Genomic DNA, 24079 nt, shown 5'->3' on the forward strand with positions numbered 1-24079 from the left:
AAACTCAGTGAGTGATTTTGCTATAAGTATTAATAGTTTTAGAAATTGTGCTAAGAATCACGGTTGTGTTTAAGCATTCAGAAAAAACTGTAAACACCACTGTTTAATTAACCTAATGCTTCAGGCATGTAAGAAATATGCAGTTTAGGAACTATCCTTATTGTTTAATTCTGTGTCAATGTTCAGAGAGAAGACATGCAAGACTCCTTTCTGAGAGAAAGTCTATAATCTTTGTGTAAACCGAGTTTTGAACAGAGAAAACAGAAATAAGTTAGGCTTATTATACTTTTATACTGCATCTTTTATGCAACAGTGTGACTATTGTATTGGATAGTGCTATGCATATTCTTTTCAAATTTGGTTATGTTGTAAGCAGGGTTTATAGGGTCTTTATAACTGAAACCACGATTCAACAATTATTACAGTGCATGAAAATGCACTGTTCTGTTATCCGAAGTCTTCTTCTTCTTCTTCTTCTTACAGTGCATGAAAATGCACTGTACTGTTCTTCCTAGGCAACTTCTTCTTCTTACAGTGCATGAAAATGCACTGTACTGTTCTTCCTAGGCAACTTCTTCTTATTACAGTGCATGAAAATGCACTGTACTGTTCTTCCTAGGCTTCTTCTTATTACAGTGCATGAAAATGCACTGTACTGTTCTTCCTAGGCTTCTTATTCTTCTTCTGCTTATTACAGTGCATGAAAATGCACTGTACTGTTCTTCCTAGGCTTCTTATTACAGTGCATGAAAATGCACTGTACTGTTATTCCAAGGCTTTTTCTTCTTCTTAATCTTCTTCTTCTAACGCAGTTAATGCAGCTTAAACCGTTTAACGTAGAAACTTCATTCAAACTATGTTACGTAGGTCTTACTTAGGACATGTGGGCTTTGTATTTTTCAACTTTGTAACTTTTATACTTTTTAAACTATTAATTAAAAACTAGTCAAAATTTCCCCATAGACTTAACATGGGCTGATGACATCACAATAGAGCCGTTAAGCAATTAGAATCCTATGGCAGGTGTTCGGGCCACCTGAATCAACTGCCAGTCTCAGGCTTTAAGCATACAAACTGGCCCTATTAAGACTACACACCCTATTCAACTGCTTCCTCTGCCAAAAACTGTTTCAAAATAAAAGTCCTCACTACAATATTTCACTGTTAAACAATTTAACCCTTTAAACTACTGAACTTTTTAACTGTTCAGCCATTGTAACTGTTACTTGTCATCAACTATGACTCCTACCCACTGTAGCTAGTTAGCTAAGTTAGCTAAGTAACATGGTTAGCATAGTTAGCATGCTAGCATGTTAGCATGCTAGTTAGCATTTTTAGCAAAACTACTAAAAACGATTAGCTAAGTCAGCTAAGTCACGTGGTTAGCATAGTTAGCATGCTAGCATGTTAGCATGCTAGTTAGCATTTTTTTTAGCAAAATTGCTAAAAACGATTAGCTAAGTTAGCTAAGTAACGTGGTTAGCATAGTTAGCATGCTAGCGCTAGCATGTTAGCATGCTAGTTAGCATTTTTAGCAAAATTGCTAAAAACGATTAGCTAAGTTAGCTAAGTAACATGGTTAGCATAGTTAGCATGTTAGCATGCTAGTTAGCATTTTTAGCAAAATTCCTTAAAATGATTAGCTAAGTCACATGGTTAGCATAGTTAGCATAATTAGCATGTTAGTTAGCATAACTGCTAAAAATAATTAGCTAAGTTAGCTAAGTCACATGGTTAGCATACTTAGCATTTTAACATTGTTAGCATGCTAGTTAGCATAGTAACTTGGTTAACATTATTATCTTTGTTAATATAGTTAGCATAACTGCTAGCAAACATCAGTTATCGTCAACTATCTACCTAAATAATTTAACCATTTAAACTATCCACTTATTTAACCGTTCAATCATTCCAACTATATTAAACCTTATCTACCAAGTAAATCATTTACCTATATAAACTATCCACCTATTTAACTGTTCAGTCATTCCAACTATATTAAACCTCATCTACCTAGCAACCAATATAGTTTGTTTTTACTCTGTATGATATTTTACATCATATTTTTTGCATTTTCATGCACTGTATTTCCTTCAGGAAATGCTTTTCTAGTTATTATTATTATTCCGCTTACTACTTTTTCCGTACGCTATTTCTCTTGAACAGTTTAACTTAGAAACTTCATTCAAACTTTGTTACGTAGGTCTTCAAACAGATCGGGTTGGTATGACTTTTCAACTTTGAAACTTTTATACTTTTTAAACTATTAAAGAAAAACTTTTTAAAAATCCCCATAGACTTAACATTGCCGATTGTGACATCATAATACGGCCGTTAAGCAATTAGAATCCTATGGCAGGTGTTCAGGCCACCTGCAGCCTCAGGCTTTAAGCATACAATCTGGGTTAATTAAGACTACACATCCTATTCAACTGTTTCCTCTGCCCAAAACTGTTTCAAAATAAAAGTCCTCACTACAATAATCCACTGTTAAACAATGTAACCCATTAAACTACTGAACTTTTTACATTCAACTTTTAAACGGTCTACTTTTAAACTATCATTAAACTATCTATCTATTAAACTAGCTGTCTATCAAGAACTTTTAAACTATCTACATTCAACTTTTAAACTTTTAAACTATATACATTCACTAGCTGTCTATCAACAACTTTTAACTTGTCATCAACTATGTCAACACTTTTCATCAACTATGACTCCTACCCACTGTAGCTAGTTAGCATGGTTAGCAAAGTTAGCATGTTAGCATTGCTAACATTGTTAACATTTTTAACAAAACTGCTAAAAATGATTAGCTAGGTTAGCTAAGTCACATGGTTAGAATAGTTAGCATGTTAGCATGCTAGTTAGCATTTTTAGCAAAACTGCTAAAAATGATTAGCTAGGTTAGCTAAAGTAACATGGTTAGCATAGTTAGCATGCTAAAATGTTACCATGCTAGTTAGCATAGTTAGCATAACTGCTAAAAATGATTAGCTAAGTTAGCTAAGTAACATGGTTAGCATAGTTAGCATGTTAACATGTTAGTTAGCATTTTTAGCAAAACTGCTAAAAATGATTAGCTAGGTTAGCTAAAATAACATGGTTAGCATAGTTAGCATGATAGTTAGCATAGTTAGCATAACTACTAAAAATGATTAGCTAAGTAACATGGTTAGCATAGTTAGCATGCTAGCATGCTAGTTAGCATTTTTAGCATAACTGCTAAAAATAATTAGCTAAGTTAGCTAAGTAACATGGTTAACATAGTTAGCATGCTAGCATTGTTCACATGTTAATTAACATAGTTAGCATAACTACTAAAATGATAAGCTTGGTTAGCTAAGTCACATGGTTAACATAGTTAGCATGTTAGCATTGCTAGCATAGTTAGCATGTTTAGCAAAACTGCTAGCAAATGTTAGTTAAGTTAGCTAAGTATCATGGTTAGCATGTAAGCATTGCTAGCACTGCTATAAAACATTAGCTAAGTAGCATGGTTAGCAGAATTAAAAATCTTAGCATAACTGCTAGTAAACATTAGAGCCATTCCAACTTTCAGTTATCACCATTAAACTATTTGAATATCAACATTCATTAAACTGCTAGAAAACGTTAACTAAGTAGCATGGTTAGCAGGTTAGCATTACTAGCACTACTATAAAACATTAGCTAAGTAGCATGGTTAGCATAGTTAAAAATCTTAGCATAACTGCTAGCAAACATTAGAGCCATTCCAACTTTCAGTTATCGTCAAATATCTACCTATACACAGCCATTAAACTATTTGAATATCAACATTAATTCAACTTCCAGTCTGTCAACAACTTTTAAACTATTTACCTTCAACTTTTAAACGGTCTACTTTTAAACTATCATTAAACTATCTATTAAACTATCTGTCTATCAACAACTTTTAAACTATCTACTGTCTATCAACAACTTTTAAACTATCTACATTCAGCTTTTAAACAGTCTACTTTTAAACTATCAACTTTTATTAAGCTATGCAACCACCATGTCTATCCTAGCATCACCGTAGTAACCATCTCTGTATTATCTGTTTTAACTATACATGATATTTTACATCACAACTTTAGCATTTTCATGCACTGGTAATTCCTTGGAATTGCATTTCTAGTTATTATTATTCCGCTTACCACTTTTTCCGTACGCAATTTCTCTTGAACAGTTTAACTTAGAAACTTCATTCAAACTTTGTAACGTAGGTATTCAAACAGACCAAGCTGCTATGTCTTTTCAACTTAACTGTAATAAGTTGTTGTTGTTGCCTTGGAAGAACAGTACAGTGCATTTTCATGCACTGTAATAAGAAAAAGTTGTTGTTGCCTAGGAAGAACAGTACAGTGCATTTGCATGCACTGTAACAAGCTTATTTTTCCCCATAGACTTAACATGGGCTGATGACATCACAATGGGCTAATTAACTTGATTTGCACCTGTATCAACTTCCAGCTGCTCAACTAGGACCCATCAAAGGGCCAGTTAAACTGATTGCACCTGTATCAACTGATTTTTGCTCGACTAGGCCAACTCTCTCTGTGGCTCTCCATTCTACAAGGATATAAGGCACATTCCATCCAACTTTCTATCCATTCATCCTCTTCAAACCATTCAATAATCCACCCATTAAACTATCCACCAACATCCATTAAACAATCTGCCTATCAACATCCATTACACTATCTAAATTCAACTTTTAAACTATATACTCTGTCTCAGGCTTAAGCATACAATCTGGCTCTCTTAAGACTACAGATTCTGTTCCTATTTCCTCTGCCCACAGCTGTTTCAAAATAAATGTCCTCACTACAATAATTCACTATTAAATAATTTAACTATTTAAACTACTCAACTATTTAACTGTTCAGACATTTCAACTGTCAGTTGTTATCAACTATGACTCCTGCCAACTGTTTCCAAATAAAAGTTTGTTTTGCATTTTATGTTAATATACAGTATGTTTATATTTTCATGCACTGGTAATTTCCTTGAAATTACATTTTCTAGTTTTTTATTGTCGTCGTTGTCCTCAGAAACCCGTAGTAGTCTCCTTCCACCCAACCACTGTTTGGTTAGTTGCCTGTGTAGTTTCTGAGCATGACAGCAGTGCACCGCATTGTTCATGAACGCGTAAAGTTTGACCCTGCCAAGTTGCCGTATGTTTCTATTGGATGCAGATCGATGGAGACCCGAGGACGAAGATGGCGGAGGAGCTAGACAGAGTACGAATATCCGCTGCAGAACTAAGAGCAGAGGCTTCAACATTAGTTACTCGTCGAGGGAATGTCAAAGGTCAGAGTGGTGTTCTCCAAGTTTATTATTCACATGCCAATGACGACCACTGTAAACTTACTTTTTAGAAGTTTAACTGTAACGCAACAAAGTTGCTAGCAAGACAACTAGCATTAGCTAGCTAACGTCAGTTTAGCCATATTGCACTTTCGCTGACCAACAAGTTAGTGAGCTATCGCTAGCTCTCTTCATAAGCTAGGTAGCTTTGCGCTAATGTTAGCAGACTCATGTGGGCTCTGCCGCGTTTGTTTTGAAAACCTTGCTACGCATAGTGTTCCTCTCTCTACCGGTGTGCATTACAGCGAGGTTACGATTAGCAAACTTAGCAGACGTCAATTAGCCTACCTGTTTACTGTTAATATTATATACCGATGATTTATGCACAGTGTAGCCAATATTTAGCCATCGTCGTATATGTTGACGTGGTTTGTTGATTTTGTGTATCTTGTTATAAACTCACACCCAACTATCTAAGCGGATGGGAAATAAAAGTTAAGGCTAATCGGCTATTGACAACGTTAACGTAACGGTTAGTGATAGCTAGCAAGTTACGTGTTATGAAGTTGTTATTGTACAAACAATAGCCAGCTAACTACGTATGTTATTTAAACGCCAACTTTAAGTGATTGGGTTATCTTTTACTAGGTTATGTTAACGTATCTGCAACCGAGAAATCTCGAAGGGACTGCAGTTTATACGTTCTTAACGCTTTTAACAGCTATCAGTGATCTACACAGGCTGCTTTCAATCTTGGAGGAAACTCGGAGCAACTTTAACTAGAGCTAGCCAGGTCAGCGCTAGCTAAATCATCTGCTTATCCACTTTCAGGAAGTTTGAAATGTGTGTAGCTTTTATTCTCTTAACATCTACAACACCTACATATTTTGTAAACCTATTGTAACAGTTGTTTAGCATACTGCTCTTGTATGGCACTGTAGGTTTTTATGTATTTAATGTGTTTCTCAAACTTTTTCAGACCAAGGACCACTTAACCAATAAAAAAATAAATAAAAAAAATCACGGATCACCTAGCAAAAAAACAAACAGTAGATCATTCAACAGCATATTACACAATAGGCCTACTCACTGAACCACCTTCGTTATTGTCTTTGGACCTTGCTTATTGTGTCAGAGGATTCGTATGATTTAACTGGCGTAGCTCACATTGGCATGTTGCAGAACTGTTTGGATCCACATACAAGTTGATTCAATATTGCAAACGACTCATCTATATTATATTTTACCACGTCTGCTCGCGGACCACTTGGGATAGCTTGCGGAGCACCAGTGGTCCCCGCCACCACACTTTGAGAAACACTGCATTAGATGTAACACTACCCTCCCAAATGTTCCATGGGTTTTCGTTCAGTCATTCAACTTTATACCGAGCTACAATTAGGACAAGTGTCCCAGGGTTCTGTGGTACCTTGACCTCCCCATCAGGAATAACAGACTATCGGTACTCATGGTCACGAGCAGCGCACAGGCCCAACTCTACAACTAGGATTCTACTCTGTAGCTTCTTATGGCGTACTCTGAGTGTAGCTTCTTATGGCGTACTCTGAGTGTATCTAGACGATCTTTGCCAAAGGCTTGTTTGTAATTGCAGGTTATTTGTTTGTTAAAATTTCGACAGCCTAAATGTTTAACTAGTTTATCTCCAGTTTCATTTCAACAGTATGGCTCGAGTGGGGTTGGTTAAGGATATTACCATATTTCTGTGACTGTGATTGTGGGTGTGCTGCATTCCTGTCTCTTTCCCCTGACATGAATGGGATATTGGAATATTGATGTTTTACAAATCAGCCATTGAAATGAGGGGTTTGCACAGACGACACGTTCTGGGCGGTAACCCAGCTGCATGGCCATGTTGGAGTAACCTGACCATCTGGCTAGGGTCAGGTTAATGTTGGAGTAACCTGACCATCTGGCGAGGGTCAGGTTAATGTTGGAGTAACCTGACCATCTGGCGAGGGTCAGGTTACTATAGTAGACCATCTGGCGAGGGTCAGGTTACTATAGTAGACCATCTGGCGAGGGTCAGGTTAATGTTGGAGTAACCTGACCATCTGGCGAGGGTCAGGTTAATGTAGTAGACCATCTGGTGAGGGTCAGGTTAATGTAGTAGACCATCTGGCGAGGGTCAGGTTAATGATGGAGGCACTTGGCGTCAAGAACTGAATGAAGCACAATGGAGTATTATGCACGCTGGATACCTTAAGTGATTAGAACCATGTCTAAACAAGAAACAACAACAGAAAAGCTCATCAAAGGCACAATATTTCGAGAAATGACGGTTTATTGGCAGCGCAGATCCATATGAGTTGGGTGAGGAAGACGCAATACCAAGTCCAACCACAAGCGCCCCCCCTTCCTCTGATGGCTTCTGGCATTATTCTCCTTTCACCCTGTTTTTTTAATAACTTTTGGAAGTCGATACCTACTCCAGATGTTTTTCTCGGTCTGACCTATTGGTACAACCTAAAACACGGCAATAATTAACCATTTTCCTTGACGATGTAAGGGATTTACTTCAGTGCCCAAGGGCTTCTACATACTCGACGCACCCGACCGGTAGCGCGACACTGTGACGTCAAAATGACGTAGATCTTGCTGGCGCGCCAGGATTTTAGCCAGGTAGCGCGAGGTAGCGCACCACTCATTTTTTTTCAGACGAGCGCGACAAATCGGAAACAGGAAGATGGACTAGTTCGAGGGCAAGCGAGAGTTGTAGTGTTTTGATACAGTCGTGAATTTTTAATAGTTTGCTGGATAAGTTAACAAAGTTACCAGCGAGAGTTGCAACACATGGAATTAAGAGGAAAGAATAGAAACGATTTATTTTCAAACAAAGGATATCTATTAAGGCCTGAACAAAATCTCTTTCCACTTCAGGAAATTACACAAACTCAGCCAGCTGCTAGCTAGCTAGCCAGCTAACTAAACTGTTTAAATTATTAAAATTTCCCTCGGGGTGACTAAATTATCTATCTATATATCCATCTATCTATCTACCTGTGCGCACACCTTGGAAACTAGATGATAATGATGGTGGTAGTTGTGAATAGTAGCAACCAAAGTCTGAAGTACCATCACAGAGGCTAACTAATAGCAGAGCCCGTTTACATTCTCTGCTACTAGTGTTTCTTAATGCAGCTTCTTCTGCTGTGTAACGTAGTTAGCATTAATCTTTTCACAACAGCAACACCTCTGTTCAGGAGAATATTGCAACTAATGTCGTGACCACGATGCGCGAGTATAAATGGTTACGGCGCTTCTGTGACGTCACATTGTCGCGCTACCGGTCGGGTGCGTCGAGTATGTGGAACGTTTAATGCTTTCTAATGAGGCGAGTATCTCCAATATGGCGACGTCCCGATCTGATGACACGCCGTGCAAACCCCTAATATAGTTTGATGAGCCGTCTCTGAGCTAGCAAATGAGATTACTAGCAGTGCAGAGTCCTAGTGGAGTGGTGCCAGAATACCACAGCTCATGGCTGTCCCAGAGATGAATAAATCACCAAACCTAATACATTTAATTATCCCCTGTGACAATGGATTTAGTACATTTAGAAGCATAACTGAAGCACCAGGCCTTGTGGGATTGTGTTGACTGTACTTGGCTACTGCAGGGAACAGGGGTTTCCTACCCCCAGCCTGTCTTATTTTTGCGAATAACTGTTGCTATGTTAATCTTACATTCCTTGTCTGATCATTTCAAATTCTGTGATGACTACAAATATTTGCTGGGTCAACTAGCAGTGTGTAGGCCTATTTATATATATATATATATATATATATATTTGCTGGGTCAACTAGCAGTGTGTAGGCCTGTATACTGCTAAAAAAAAAAATAAGGGAACACTTACAGTTTTCCACAATTGTTAAAACACATTTTTTGAAACCTTCCACCCTTTTCTCCATTCTCAAACTACATTCACAGAATGTCTGACAGTTATTGCGAAATAAAACACTCGCCTCAAAAGTTTTACTTGTGCTCAGAACCAAACAGTGTCAGAGTACCGATCCAGTGTATGATTGAAGTGTTCCCTTAATTTTTTTGAGCAGTAATATATACTGTATAGGGCAACTTGCAGTGTATAGGCCTATTTGTATATATTTGCTGGGGCAACTATCAGTGTATTGGCCTATAGGCCAATACACTGATATAGGCCAATACACTGATAGTTGCCCCAGCAAATATATACAAATAGGCCTATACACTGCTAGTGAGGAGCAGAGAAACAGAAAGATCCTGAAAGCCTCAGGAAGCAACTAGCAGTGTTTTGGCCTATTTTTCAGGATCTTTCTGTTTCTCTGCTCCTCACCTGCTCCCATGTGCATCATGTATGTCCCTTAATGGCAGTTGTTCTGTTTCCTCTGCAGAGGTTCGAGAAGATAAACGGCACAAACAGCGAGACGGGAAGCGGCCAGATATGCAGCGCTATCAGCCGAGCGCAGGACACAAACGCAAGGACAGCGTAGAGACGGACGACCCGCAGCAAGCCCCGTCTCAAACGGAACAATCGGCTCCAGCAGTAGACGAAGCCATGTCAAAGAAGGACATGCCAGTCTTGGGGACTGACCGACCTCACAGCAATGCCAAGCACAGGGTGCACAGGGACGCTACCCACCAGGAGGACGCTCTGCTGTCGGATGCTGACCTTAGCAACGTCAGCTTTGAGAGCGGAGGCCCGGAAACGTCTGGCAGGAAGGGTGTCGTTGTGAAGGATGGCCAGGGGTCTGACCCGGGGCTGCCCACCTCACCTAAACATGCGCGCAAAGCACGCAAGCCTGACCGCCAGATATACCAGGCGGGGGGACGCAGGGCGAAGGGCGGTAAAGACTCCGCTCCAAACCACAAGGACTCTGAGAAGGGCGGTAAAGACTCCGCTCCAAACCACAAGGACTCTGAGAAGGACGGTAAAGACTCCGCTCCAAACCACAAGGACTCTGAGAAGGGCGGTAAAGACTCCGCTCCAAACCACAAGGACTCTGAGAAGGGCGGCGTGGACGCGGAGGCCTCGGGTCCCAGCGGAGAGATGGAGAAGGGCAGCAGGGAGGCCGAGCTCGGGCACAAGGACGGGGGTGGACGGGAGTCGGAGCGCGCCGTGACCGCCGCGCCGCCTGGGGACCTCGAGGACAGCAGAGGCGCCGCCGAGCCGCAGGGCAAAGGGAGGGGCGAGAGGGGCCGCGGCCGGCGCAGCAAGGACTCAAACAGGAAGCAGGAGCCAGGACGGCCGAGAAGAGACGGAGGACCGCCGGGCGCGTCGCGCGAGGACCCGGCGTGCGTGGACACGCTGGCCAGTAGAGTGGAGAAGCTCAGCGTTGGCGACAGTCGTGGCGTGGCGTGCGACGAGGGAAAGAGGGGAGGGGACGTCGAGGAGGGACAGGACCGGACGAGGCGTTCTGGCAACGACGGCAGGAAGAGTCGAACGAGCGGGGGCGGAACCGAAGTCGCCTCAACGCCGGAGGGGGGCAACAAGAAGAGGGATAAAGGAGGCCGCAGAACGAGGGGAGGGGACAGGACGGCCCAGTCCGAGTGGACAAAGAGCGAGCCCGTGGAGAAGGGGAGGAGCTTAGCCCTGACTCCAGAGGCGGGTGCACCCAGGCAGCCCAGAGACTCTGCTCGCCGAGCCAAGGACCACAGCACCAGGGCAGAGCGGGTCACCGAGGATGCTGACCGCAGCAAAGCCAACAGGACCAAGGCAACCACGGCGTCTAAGCGCTACTCTAAATCGGACATCCGGCGAGCTCGCAACCGGACCTGCAGCACCAGCTCAGCCAGTAGTGTCACCAGCCTGGATGGCCCACTAGAGGGCGATAGACGCAGGGCACCAGCTGGTGATGCGGGGTTGGGTGCTCGGGATGGAGCGCAACCTTCTGCCCACAGAGCAGCGGGAGAGAGGACAGATGGAGGCCGACCAAACGCCAACCACCGCCGGCGACGCAACAACAGGGACATGTCCTCCTCCGACTCCCTGGAGGAGTCTCACTGGGAGAAGGGGCACCTTCGGAGAGCGAGGGCCAGCGACGGGGACTGGAGCCCAGAACACACCCCAGAGAAGTCCGTCGGGGCTCAGCGAGGGGGATCTGTCTCCGCGGGGGGCCGAGGAGGGATCCTGAGGGTGGCGGTGGACAGGCAGACGTGTTCCACCCGTGGCGCCCCAGCGCCCGCAGACGACCCGCCGGGCAGGAGGCAGAGTGAGGCACCGCGCGGGCGTGGCAGGGGCATCCTGGTTCTGCCAGCCCACACCGACCTCACCAGGTCGCCAGAGCCGGGACCCAAGCTGTTCGGGGGGGCGCGTTGGAGCCGGGGGAGGGGCGGCCGTGGGGGGGGCACCAGGAGGCTCTGGGACCCCAACAACCCCGACCAGAAGCCCGCCCTGGCTGCCCGCGGTCAGCTGCACCCCCCGCACGGCACCACCCAGCTCCCCCTCTACATGCTGCCCCACGGCGGCTACGGCCCGCTGCACTTCCACGACACCGACGACGAGGCCGCCGGGAGCCCTCCCGTCCACAAGGGGGAGCACTTCAAAGCCCACCCCAACTCCGCCGTGGCCTACTACAAGTTCCAGAACTCGGACAACCCCTACTGCTACCCGGTGCCAGCCGACGCCTCGGGCACGCCCCCCCGCTACGCCTACCCGTACGCCATGCCCTACGCCGGCGACATGTACCCGTCTCCGCCCCACTACAGCTCCTACGGGCCGGCCGCGCAGGGCGGGCACCAGGCGGGGCCACCGCTGTCCCCAGAGGAGGCGGAGGAGCAGGCGCGCGGCGAGCTGGCCAGGCTGCTCAGGGCTGCACTCACACAGGAGCTGCAGCTCAGCAACCTGCTGTCCAGAGACCACGTCAGCCTGGACGGCCTGGAGCGCATGGCCCAGCTCAGGTCAGTACAGCGCCGGGTCACATGACACGCTCGGGCCAGTACAGCACCGCGGTCACATGACACGCTCGGGCCAGTACAGCACCGCGGTCACATGACACGCTCGGGCCAGTACAGTAGAATGCGCCACATCACATGACACGCTCGGGTCAGTACAGTAGAATGCTCCACATCACATGACATGCTCGGGTCAGTACAGCACCGGGTCACATCACATCACATGTTTGGGTCAGTACAGTAGAACGCTCCACATCACATCACATGTTTGGGTCAGTACAGTAGAACACTCGGGTCAGTACAGTAGAACGCTCGGGTCAGTACAGCACCGGGTCACATCACATCACATGTTTGGGTCAGTACAGTAGAACGCTCCACATCACATCACATGTTTGGGTCAGTACAGTAGAACGCTCGGGTCAGTACAGTAGAACGCTCCACATCACATGACATGCTCGGGTCAGTACAGCACAGGGTCACATCACATCACATGTTTGGGTCAGTACAGTAGAACGCTCGGGTCAGTACAGTAGAACGCTCCACATCACATGACACGCTCGGGTCAGTACAGTAGAACGCTCCACATCACATGACATGCTCGGGTCAGTACAGCACCGGATCACATCACATGTTTGGGTCAGTACAGTAGAACGCTCGGGTCAGTACAGTAGAACGCTCCACATCACATGACACGCTCGGATCAGTACAGTAGAACGCTCGGGTCAGTACAGTGGAATGCTCCACATCACATGACACGCTCGGGTCAGTACAGTAGAACGCTCCACATCACATGACACGCTCGGGTCAGTACAGTAGAACGCTCCACATCACATGACACGCTCGGGTCAGTACAGTAGAACGCTCCACATCACATGACATGCTCGGGTCAGTACAGCACCGGGTCACATCACATCACATGTTTGGGTCAGTACAGTAGAATGCTCCACATCACATGACACGCTCGGGTCAGTACAGTAGAACGCTCCACATCACATGACACGCTCGGGTCCGTACAGTAGAACGCTCCACATCACATGACATGCTCGGGTCAGTACAGCACCGGGTCACATCACATCACATGTTTGGGTCAGTACAGTAGAATGCTCGGGTCAGTACAGTAGAATGCTCCACATCACCGGGGTACATCAAACTCAGTGGGCTTGTACTACTAGGCTGATGAGGAATAGAGGCGTCTGGTCCCAGGCCTGTCTATCTTTGTGAAGGCATAGGCTAGGCTCGTTGCTCGGTAGTTTCTTGTCCAAGAACAGATGATGTTTGTCCAGTTGATCCAGAGTAAGCCCATCTTCCTCGAGTCTTTGTGGGCAGAGGTGTAAATCCTTAATGGGTCACCCCACTCCCCGTATCTTACTCTGTTGTATTTGCATTGATATCTGGGCCATTACGAAGCAGCACGCGGGGAGCTTTGCTATCTGTGCCATTGAGTACTGAAGCAGCTTGCTGAACCTGACTGTTGATTTAAGTAACCCTCCTGTATGCTTGATTTCCCATCATGCATTTCACTCATGGACTTTTCCAAATATCGTTCCAGGGCGGAGCTGTTGACCATGTACGAGCGAGTGCTCCTGACCGACATCGAGTTCTCTGACTCTCAGAATCTCGACCAGGCACTGTGGAAGAACGTGTTCTACCAGGTGATCGAGCGGTTCCGTCAGATGATGAAGGAATCTCCCGCGGACACACCTGCTTATGTGCGCAACATGCTCTTCACCGTGCTGGACGAGGTGTGGACACACACACACACACACACACACACACACACACACAAAACATTCTCTTCACCGTGCTGGATGAGGTGTGGGGACATGCACGCTTACACACACACACACACACACGCACGCAACATGCTCTTCACCGTGCTGGATGAGGTGTGGGGACATGCACGCTTACACACACACACAAACACACGCACACACACACACGCCCGCCCGCCAACACATGCTTACTGCAGGTTAACACTCACACACACACACACTTCTGCATCTTTCTTCTGTGATAATGATTTGCTGATGCAATCAAGAGCTCACTGAAATAGCACCAACCCTTGTGTTTTCAGGAGCAGTTCATTAATGCATTATATTGAGTTGTGTGAGTCTTAAGGGAGCAGTCTAGTGATGGTGAGTGTAGCGTTGCACCTGTTGCTGGTGGTTGAACTGTTTTGTGTGTGTGTGTGGTGTGTGTGCGTGTCCTGCAGGGGGCAGTGTTCTTTGACGGGCTGCTGCTGAAGCTCCAGACTGTGTTCCAGTTTAAGCTTGAGGACTACATGGATGGCATGGCCATACGGTCGCGCCCTCTGAGGAAGACGGTACGCACGGCACGGCAAACACCAACTCATTTACGTAGTGCTAACCATGAGGGCTGTGAGAGCGCGCGACTATTGTGTTTCTTATTTCACTCTCTCCTTCTCTGTGAGAGCACGCGTCTATTGTGTTTGTTTTTTACTCTCCTCTGTGAGAGTACGCAACTATTTTGTTTATATTTCACTCTCTCCTTCTCTGTGAGAGCACATCTGTTTATATTTCACTTTCTACTTCTCTGTGAGAGCATGCGTCTGTTGTGTTTATATTTCTTAAATGCATGTCCCCCTTCACTGTCTCCTTCTCTGTCTTCCGCGTGTGTGTAGGTGAAGTATGCCCTGATCAGTGCCCAGAGGTGTATGATCTGTCAGGGCGACCTCGCCAGGTACCGGGAGCAGGCTACTGATTCTGCCAACTACGGCAAGGCTCGCAGGTCAGTTGGTGTTACAGCATTGCCAACTACGACAAGGCTGGCAGGTCACTTGGTGTCAACTATGGCAAGGCTGGCACGTCAGTTAGTGCCAACTACGGCACTGCTGGCAGGTCAGTTGGTGCCAACTGCGGCAAGGCTCGCAGGTCAGATGGTGTTATAGCACTGCAGGCCACTGATTCTGCCAACTACGGCAAGGCTCGCTGGTCAGTTGGTGCCAACTACGGCAAGGCTGGCTCAGGCTCAAGAGGAAATGAAGGCCTTCCCAATAATGCTATTCTTTATTTAGCACATGCTTTATCCAACATAACCCTCAGCACAGATGCATATTTGCTTATGCCCTGGGGGTGGAACTACCGTAGAGCACCAGATGAAATGAGAGTTATTTTATGCTTCAGTGAATCAGAGCTGATTCGATGACTGGCAGTGGGGTTTTTAAGGGGGGCTTTGAGATGGGTCATTCCACGTCATTCCGCTATCCCACAAGGCAATAACTAAACTGTGGCAGCCGCTATCCCATAATGCAATGACTAAACTATGGCCGCCGCTATCCCATAATGCAATGACCAAACTGTGGCCGCCGCTATCCCATAATGCAATGCCGCTATCCCATAATGCAATGACTAAACTGTGGCCGCCGCTATCCCATAATGCAATGACTAAACTGTGGCCGCCGCTATCCCATAATGCTCATAGCATCCTGTGTCTGTCCCTGTCTACAGCTGGTACTTGAAGGCCCAACAGATCGCCCCCAAAAATGGCCGTCCGTACAACCAGCTGGCCCTTTTGGCTGTCTATACGGTGAGAACACCACACCAGAGCACCCACACACACCAGAGCACTTTTATATAACTGGCTATTTGTTTTAAGGACATGTTTGTGCATGCCTATAGGCAGCCACTCTGAAGTAGTCAGAGTCTAAGGCGATTCAAAAAGAGTCAGAAAAGTCGAGACAGGACCCATTTAAAATTTCGGTGTCCACCACTCTAGTTCATCCAAAACAAACCAGAAAAGGGACTCAAAGTGCTAAATACCGGAATTATCCTTTAAATACTCGATAATGTCAATTTGCAGTGTGTGCAGCCAGAGTCTGATGGCTGCTCTGCCTCATGAACGTGTTGGAATGGGCTGCTTTCATTGCAACGTTTTAACTTTGCCGGCAGAAAAGCATATTGAGGTTCTCTGTGTGTGAATGTACTGTAATGATTGGCTAACGTGTACCATGGACTTACCTGGTTCATTTGGCTTTTTGAAGTAGAGCTCATTTCCTTTTAAGTGGGTCTCTTCACTGCAGCCCCTTGCTTTTTCCTATGTTTAGTCACTAGTTTTAGTTCTCAATTTTTGAGAAAAAGGCTGTTTGACCATTTCAACTTGTAGCTATTCAACATTCTCATGTCCATTTCCTTGACCCCCCCCCCCCCCCCCCCCCCCCCGCCCTCTTGTTACCTCCTTCCTCCTCTCTCTCTCTCTCTCTCTCTCTCTCTCCCTCCATCTGTTTCTCTCCCTCCATCTCTCTCTCTTTCTCTCTCTCTCCCTCCATCTGTTTCTCTCCCTCCATCTCTCTCTCTCTATCTCTCTCTCTCTCTCTCTCTCTCTCTCTCTCTCCTCCATCTGTTTCTCTCCCTCCATCTCTCTCTCTCTATCTCTATCTCTATCTCTATCTCTATCTCTATCAGAAAAGGAAGTTGGATGCTGTGTACTACTACATGCGGAGCTTGGCTGCCAGTAACCCGATCCTGACGGCTAAGGAGAGCCTGATGGGGCTATTTGAGGAAGCCAAACGCAAGGTTAGTTACTTTAGACTGTCCACACACACCACCATCCAAACGCAAGGTTAGTTACTTTAGACTGTCCACACACACCACCATCCTAGCAGCAACACCCACATTCATTAGCATTTTGCAAAACATTTAATTATGATGAATGGAATGTTCATTTAAGGCTCCAAGCATCTTGCAATCCTGCTGAACATGTGTGTGTTTACGTAGTTTAGCCAAGTGGCGTCAGCAGCACAGATGTTGATGTTTACAGCTCCCTGTGTGTGTCATCACTGCTGAGTCAGCCCCCATAAGAGGGCGACTCACCCCGGCAGGGCCAAATGAGCTCTAACGTGGGGGAACCAGGGCCAAATGTGCTCTAACGTGGGGGAACCAGGGCCAAATGTGCTCTAACGTGGGGGAACCAGGGCTGAGGGGGAACCAGGGCTGATCGGAGCTCATGGCTGTGAGTCTGCAGGTGTTGGTTTTTTTACAGGTGAAATAGGCTTCTGTAGCCTGATGTGACTAATACTTGATTAACACACATGCATGGGAAGAACTTTTGAACACACAGGAAGAGAAATAGAAAAGTTTTGAGTGCTTGGAAGGCTCTCTTCCTTTTCTGCTTTCTGCCTGTAACTTTTGAGATTCTGCTGTTGAGGCTTTGACCTTCCGCAGGAGAGGAGTGTTCCGTAGGAAGGCTCCTGGTAAGAGCAGGGCCCAGGCTGCCCGGGTGGAGTGAGTCACCAGCAGGAGGCCACGTTGAGTTTTCATGTTTTTCAGAGCTAAAGAGGGGAAAGCATGCGGGGGTAGAACCAAGAGACCTTGCTGTGCGTGTGCTCTATAGAGAAAAGCATGCACGCAAGCACGCACGCACACACACTTCACATGACTACACACACACACGCACGCACGCACACACACTTCACATGACTACACACACATACACATGCACGCACACACACTTCACATAAGTACACACACATGCACACGCACTTTCAAAGATCGGTTCTTTGTTTGTGTCCACTTAGCCTGGAGCACCACTAGACACAGAAACTTGAATGGTAGTAAACTTCAGAGCTTCATCCGGTAACCGGGGATCCCTGCCGCATGTGTGCCGCGCGCGCGCCAGATGTGTGTCAGATGCGTGCCACGTGCGTGCCAGATGCGTGCCACGTGCGTGCCAGATGCGTGCCACGTGCGTGCCAGATGCGTGCCTCGTGCGTGCCACATGCGTGCCAGATGCGTGCCACATGCCTGCCACATGCCTGCCACATGCGTGCTGTGCTAGATGCGTGCTAGATGCGTGCTAGATGCGTGCTAGATGTGTGCCACATGCGTGCTGTGCTAGATGTGTGCCACATGCGTGCTAGATGTGTGCTAGATGCCTGCCACATGCGAAAAAAAGAACTAAGGATCGTGTCCCAGGTGGGCAAAGTTAGGTGCTGAGTTTCTAGACCTAGGAATCGAAAGTTAGGTGCTGGGTTAGATGCTGGAGTGGATGCTGAGTTTCTCCCAAAACTGTGCCGTATCTGGGCCATATCTGTAACAAAAGGCAGCTGAAAGCAGAGATGCCTCAGAAACCCTGATGCATACACTTATGGCACAGTCTGGAAAACCTTACCTATGCACTTTTCTTTCTTTCTTTCTTTCTTTCTTTCTTTCTTTCCTCTCTCCCTCTCCCTGCTGGGTCCTGCAGACAGATGATGTGGAGCGGCGTAAGCAGCAGGAGTCGGAGGGGGCATCCCGCGGACCGCGGGGGAGAGGAGGAGGTAGTGGTGGAGGAGGAGGAGGAGGTGGAGGAGGGCGTGGAAGTGTGGACCACACGCGGGAGGAGATCTGGATCCGACCGAGCCGGCAGCCGGGAGGCTCGTGGCCAGAGAGTGAGTCCGGTAAAGATTCCGACCTGGACGGAGAGCTGGGAACACTCAGCTCCAGAGATGTGAGTGGAACCAACACACACACGCACACACACACACCCTACCTTACTTCCTAGAGAGAGGCACATGCTCTCTCATAAAGCTACACACACACACGCAGACCTGCCAACCTGTACGCATTTTGCGTAGCAACCACGCATTTTCGCATCAAAGTACGCAGCTACGATTTTTTACTTAAAACTACGCAAAACGAGCAGACGTCCAACTTTTCCGGAAAGCTCCTTGAGCATGTGAATCAGAGAGAAAGTGACCAGTGAGAATGAGCGGCAAAGCATAGTGGCCACTCTTTATGTTATTTTTTTCTTCATCCAACGGTGGGTTTAACAAGTGTTCACTCGCAAATTCGTTCCCCCAGCTGCCGTTTTGCGAAACTAAAAATATTCCACTGAGTGCGATTGTAAATTCACCTAGGCCTAATAGTTTGATGTTATCTTGGAAAGTTATTACTTGTTCACCAGTTGTTTCACTTAGCATATTTTCAATGAGTCGCTGAAGTTTTCATAACTAAGGCGCTAATGGAGCGCGGACCTTTCCATGGCATGGTCAAACTAGCGCACAACTTCAACGTCATCGTTCTCAGCCACCCCCTCTGTTCGCTGATTGGACAGGTAAAATTTGGCCTGAGAAAACCCGCAAATATACCGAAATCCTAGACGATGTACTGATGGAAAATGAAAATTGAGCGGAAGTACGTAGGAGGGCGGAGCCAGGCTATGATGGATGTATTTCTTTACAAAATAAATCTTTAATAATAATGGATGGAAAAGAGGTAATGATGCCAGACATGATTGAATAGAGGCCACATGTAGCAACATATCCACATCAGTCCCTATCAACACAAGTGTTTTTCATAGGTCAGGATTTTTAGGCTCTAAAACAGATTGTCAACATTATAGAGCTACTGTAAAAGATTCAGTTTGCACTTTCAGGAACACATTGGATCACGTTTAGATAGATATTCGACATTAAAGATGGGTCGCTGTCCAAAATGTGTCTTGCGAGTATGGCCGTGCGTGCGTGCATGCTCATGGTGCCTCTTCACCATCCTCCAGAGCTCCATCTCATCTTCCTGCCTCTTGCCTCCCGTCATTGTTGTTGTCGTTGATGTTGTTGTTGTTGTTGTTGTTGTTGTCGTTGCAGGGACCATGATGGAAATAAGTGCTTGCATTACATTACACTTACATGTTTTTTTCTATCCCTTGGATATGTCTTTATTCCAAATAAATCAAATTGTTAGTCTTATTCACACACTTACTGATCTATACAGGTGTGTAGATGCAACACACACACACACAGGCCTGTGTGAGGCGGAGAGGGAAGAATGAGAAGGTTCTCATCATAGTGTATTTGTACTGACGTGGGAGAATAGCCACGGTAACAGGATGACAGCTGCTGGGCTGGTGATTCACCTGACGACTGCGTCTCAATACCTCATTAAAAGGATGTTTACGTCTGTGTGTGTGTCTGTGTGTGTCTGTGTGTTTATGCATGCACACATGCCCACTCGCCGGAAGTTGTGTTCTAGACAGGATGATGGAGGATGTTCCATTCTTCAGGGGAATAATAATAGTCATAGTCTTGAACTGAGTTCAGGAGAGAATAAGAGGATTATTAAATCAGCAGGGAAATGTAGTCATCGTATGCTGTCTATAGGATCTACATTGCACTTAACTCTGTTGTCAGGTGCAGGTATTGCGTGCGTGCGTGTGTGTGTGTGTGCGCGCCTTGTTCTTCATGTTGTTGTTTTTCCTCCTCAGCTTCAGAAGAGGTTCATCCTCAGTTTCCTGCACGCCCATGGAAAGCTCTTCACTAAAGTCGGGTAAGACCTCTAATGTTACTGTAACACTATAGGAGATAGTAGGATTCATAAACATCAAATGCATTTGTAAAAATTACCATTAAATGTATTATTTATGAACTTATTATTCAGGCTGATTCATGTTCCCTTGCATTGTGTAACTGAGGTCCATGGCTAGTCTGGCTTTCACCAGACCAAGCTCAATCTTTTAAGAAATCAAAAAATAAATAGCTGGCAGATCAGGCTGGGTTCACCCAGCCTAGTCCATAGGCACCGGATATTGTTTAATTTTCCAATTGAGATATCCACGCTCTGGCTATTCTAAATGCAAAAATGCATCAGGGAGTTATGACAAAACTGTAACTAACAAACTAGATCCTAATAGAAAGCTGTTAGCTTCCCTAAGCTACAGGTAGGCTTATAAGGTAGGCCTATTTACAACATAAATTGTCAATAGGCTATGCTGGCGACACAAATAAAATATGTATAGGCAAAACTGTATCAGACCGGTGTAACGTTGGTAAATCTTCCATTGCACAGAATGATTTTTGTAGCACGTGCAACAAATGACAGTCGAAAGATACAATTACAGTGCTGCTATCAATTTGCTTGGTATAACCGCATTTATAGTTTTCTACAAATGCAATCAATCAAATTGGCCTCCATCACTCAACCAACGCTAACGGTAACATTACCTAGGTCCTTATTGATATTATAAGATTAACATACCTGCAGTAAAATCCAAGCATGTCCGATAAACATCCTCAGATTTATTTCGGCTTCAAGAAGAAATGGGAATTACATTTCATGAGGAACATCATCCTATCCTTATTAGACGTTCTCTGCGGTAAACTACAGTCCTTGTAGGAAGCGTCCATTGTTTTTCCAACCCGCTTTTAACTTCCAACAAAATTACGTCTCACTGCAACGATGCGCCATCTAGTGGACAAACGACTACTTATTGCCAATACTGGAAATGCAGCCATGATGATGATGATGATGATGAATATTTATTTTGGCTTTCTTTTAATCCTACTGAATTTGTAATTATGTATTGGCCGTTCTAATACCGATAGTATGTGGGTGCCTGTGTGTGTGTGCATGTGTATATGTGTGCACCGCCATCTACAGGCCAATGAGTGTACAGTCACTAAATGTACACATAACCTAATTTTTTTTAGACCGCCCCCCCCCATGGATGAAATTCTACGAAACTTGGCATACACCCAGAGAATGCCAGGTCAATCATACACATAAAATTTGGTGCAGTTCTGAACATCTTAACTGAAAATAGGGGTGATTAAAGCAGAATAATATTGCATTTTCATTTTTTACCGGGGGGGGGGGGGGGGGGGGGGTCATAATTAGTTTGAAGAGGAAATACAGCAAAATCGGTAGGAAGCGTAGCCGCCTACGAGGTTCGATTTTTGATTGACATATTGATTGGGTCCTCAGTGTTTCCCAAGTCCAGTCAACTTTATTTCTATAACGCATTTCATACACAGAGGTCAACTTTATTTATATAGCGCATTTAATACACAGAGGTCATTGAATGTGCTTAACATAAACAAAAGCAAACAGGAATAGCTGATACAGGAATAGTTTAAAAAGTATAACAATAGAGGTCATAATAAATTCCTTTTTCTGCTGTTAGTGAATGTGTGTGTTGTCTGTATGCAACTGAGACCTTGAATTTCCCCGGGGTATCCTATCTATCTATCTATCTATCTATCTATCTATCTATCTATCTATCTATCTATCTATCTATCTGAAAACATAAAACGCACAAGGTAAAATCATTTAAAAATAAAGAATAATTAACTAAAATGTAATTCCAGGGAATTACGAGTGCATGAAAATGCAAAAATGGCTGCTGAATAAAATATTGTTGAATATTGTCTAAAATATAATCTAAGTAAAAAGATGGAGGTCAGATAGAGAAAAAAGCTGGTGGGGAGCCATAATTGATGACAACTGACAGTTGGAATGGCCGAACAGTTAAATAGTTGAGTAGTTTAAATAGTTAAATTATTTTATAGTGAATTATTGTATTGAGGACTTATTTTGAAGTTGAAGTTGAGGACAGAGGAAACAGTTGGCGGGAGTTGTAGTTGATGACTGACAGTTGGAATGGCTGAACAGTTAAATAGTTGGAGAGTGAAAATGGTTAGGTTATTTAATAGGGAATTATTGTAGTGAGTACTTTTATTTTGAAACAGTTGTGGACAGTGGAAACGGTTGGTGGGAGTCAAAGTTGATGACAACTGACTGTTGCTAGAGTAATTATGGTGGTTGCTATGCTGGTTGCTAGGTTAATGATGTTGGTTGCTAGGTTTTAATTGTGAATGTGGTTGCTAGGCTGTTGCTAGGGTACTTGAATCATTACTAGGTTGTTGCTAGGGTGTCCATGGTGGCTACTATCAGAAATAAAGGAGTTACTACAGTGGTTTGCTAGTATAATCATGTTGGTTGCTATGGAAACTGACATAGATGCTTAATTTCAGTGGTTGCTAAATTGGTTGCTAGGTAGGTGGTGGTTTAATATAGTAGGCTAGAGGTATAGTTGATGATAACTGACAGTTGGAATAGTAAAATAAAGTGAACAGTTAAATCGTTGGATAGTTTAAATGGTTAAATTATTTAATATAGAATTATTGTAATGAGGACTTTTATTTTGAAACAGTTGTGGGCAGAGGAAGCAGTTGAACAGGATCTGTAGTCTTATTGTATGCTTAAAGCCTGAGACAGACAGTTGCTGGAGGTGGCCGGAACACTTGGCATAGGATTCTAAGTGCCCTACTGTGATGTCATAATCGCCAATGTTAAGTCTATGGGAAAATTTTAGTAGTTTTTTAATTAATAGTTTAAAAAGTATAAAAGTTCCAAAGTTGAAATACATAGCTGAAGTCACCTAAGTAAGACCTACGCAACGCAGTTTGAATGAAGTTTCTATGTTAAACAGTTGAAGCCGCATTAAACGCACAAAAAGCGTCAGCGGAATAATAACATATAATAAGAATAAATCGGATAACAGTAGAGATAAGCAAAAAAACAAAGGCAAAACTAGTAAAAAAGTCATAAAAGTAATAAAAGACAAGGTAGAATAGCTTGAGGACGAGAAGGTGTGTACTGCTGAAGCATGTCTGATGGGTATTTAGGTGCTGCTCCATTGAGTGATTTATAAACAAGCAGTAGTGATTTAAAGTCAATTCTGTGACTTACTGGAAGCCAGTGCAGGGACTTAAGAATTGGAGTAACGTGGTTGGTTCTTATAGTTTTTGTTAGAATCCTAGCTACTGCATTTTGTATCACCTGAAGCTGTTTAATAGTCTTTTTAGGAAGGCCTGTGAACAGTCCATTGCAGTAATCAACCCTGCTGGAGATAAATGCATGAATGAGTTTTTCTAAATCATCTTTTGACATCAGCCCTCTAAGTTTGATTGAACATTAAATTGACTCCCGACGTTAGGCTACAGCCGATACAATTACTGTACGTTCTTGAATTTCCCCTTGGGGATCAATCAATCAATCAATCTATCTATCTATCTATCTATCTCATATCTATCTATCTATCTATCTATCTAGCTAGCTCTAGGACATTAAATCAGCTAACATCAATGTTAACGTTGCCCTGT

At 44.5% G+C, this 24079-nt stretch overlaps 1 protein-coding gene across 1 annotated transcript in view; it reads left to right on the plus strand.

The window, feature by feature from the left end:
* The first annotated feature begins 5201 nt into the window (after positions 1-5201).
* Positions 5202-24079, plus strand: part of smg6 (SMG6 nonsense mediated mRNA decay factor) — a 33863-nt gene continuing 14985 nt past the window's right edge. The window contains 9 exon segments of the mRNA XM_042091033.1: positions 5202-5316; positions 9705-12210; positions 13754-13946; positions 14417-14527; positions 14846-14952; positions 15672-15750; positions 16626-16736; positions 18406-18648; positions 20404-20465. Coding sequence (XP_041946967.1) covers positions 5226-5316; positions 9705-12210; positions 13754-13946; positions 14417-14527; positions 14846-14952; positions 15672-15750; positions 16626-16736; positions 18406-18648; positions 20404-20465 — 3503 coding nt within the window. The 5' untranslated portion in view covers positions 5202-5225.

This window comes from Alosa sapidissima, chromosome 5 (genome assembly GCF_018492685.1).
Source record: "Alosa sapidissima isolate fAloSap1 chromosome 5, fAloSap1.pri, whole genome shotgun sequence".
In the NCBI taxonomy this organism is placed as follows: domain Eukaryota; kingdom Metazoa; phylum Chordata; class Actinopteri; order Clupeiformes; family Clupeidae; genus Alosa; species Alosa sapidissima.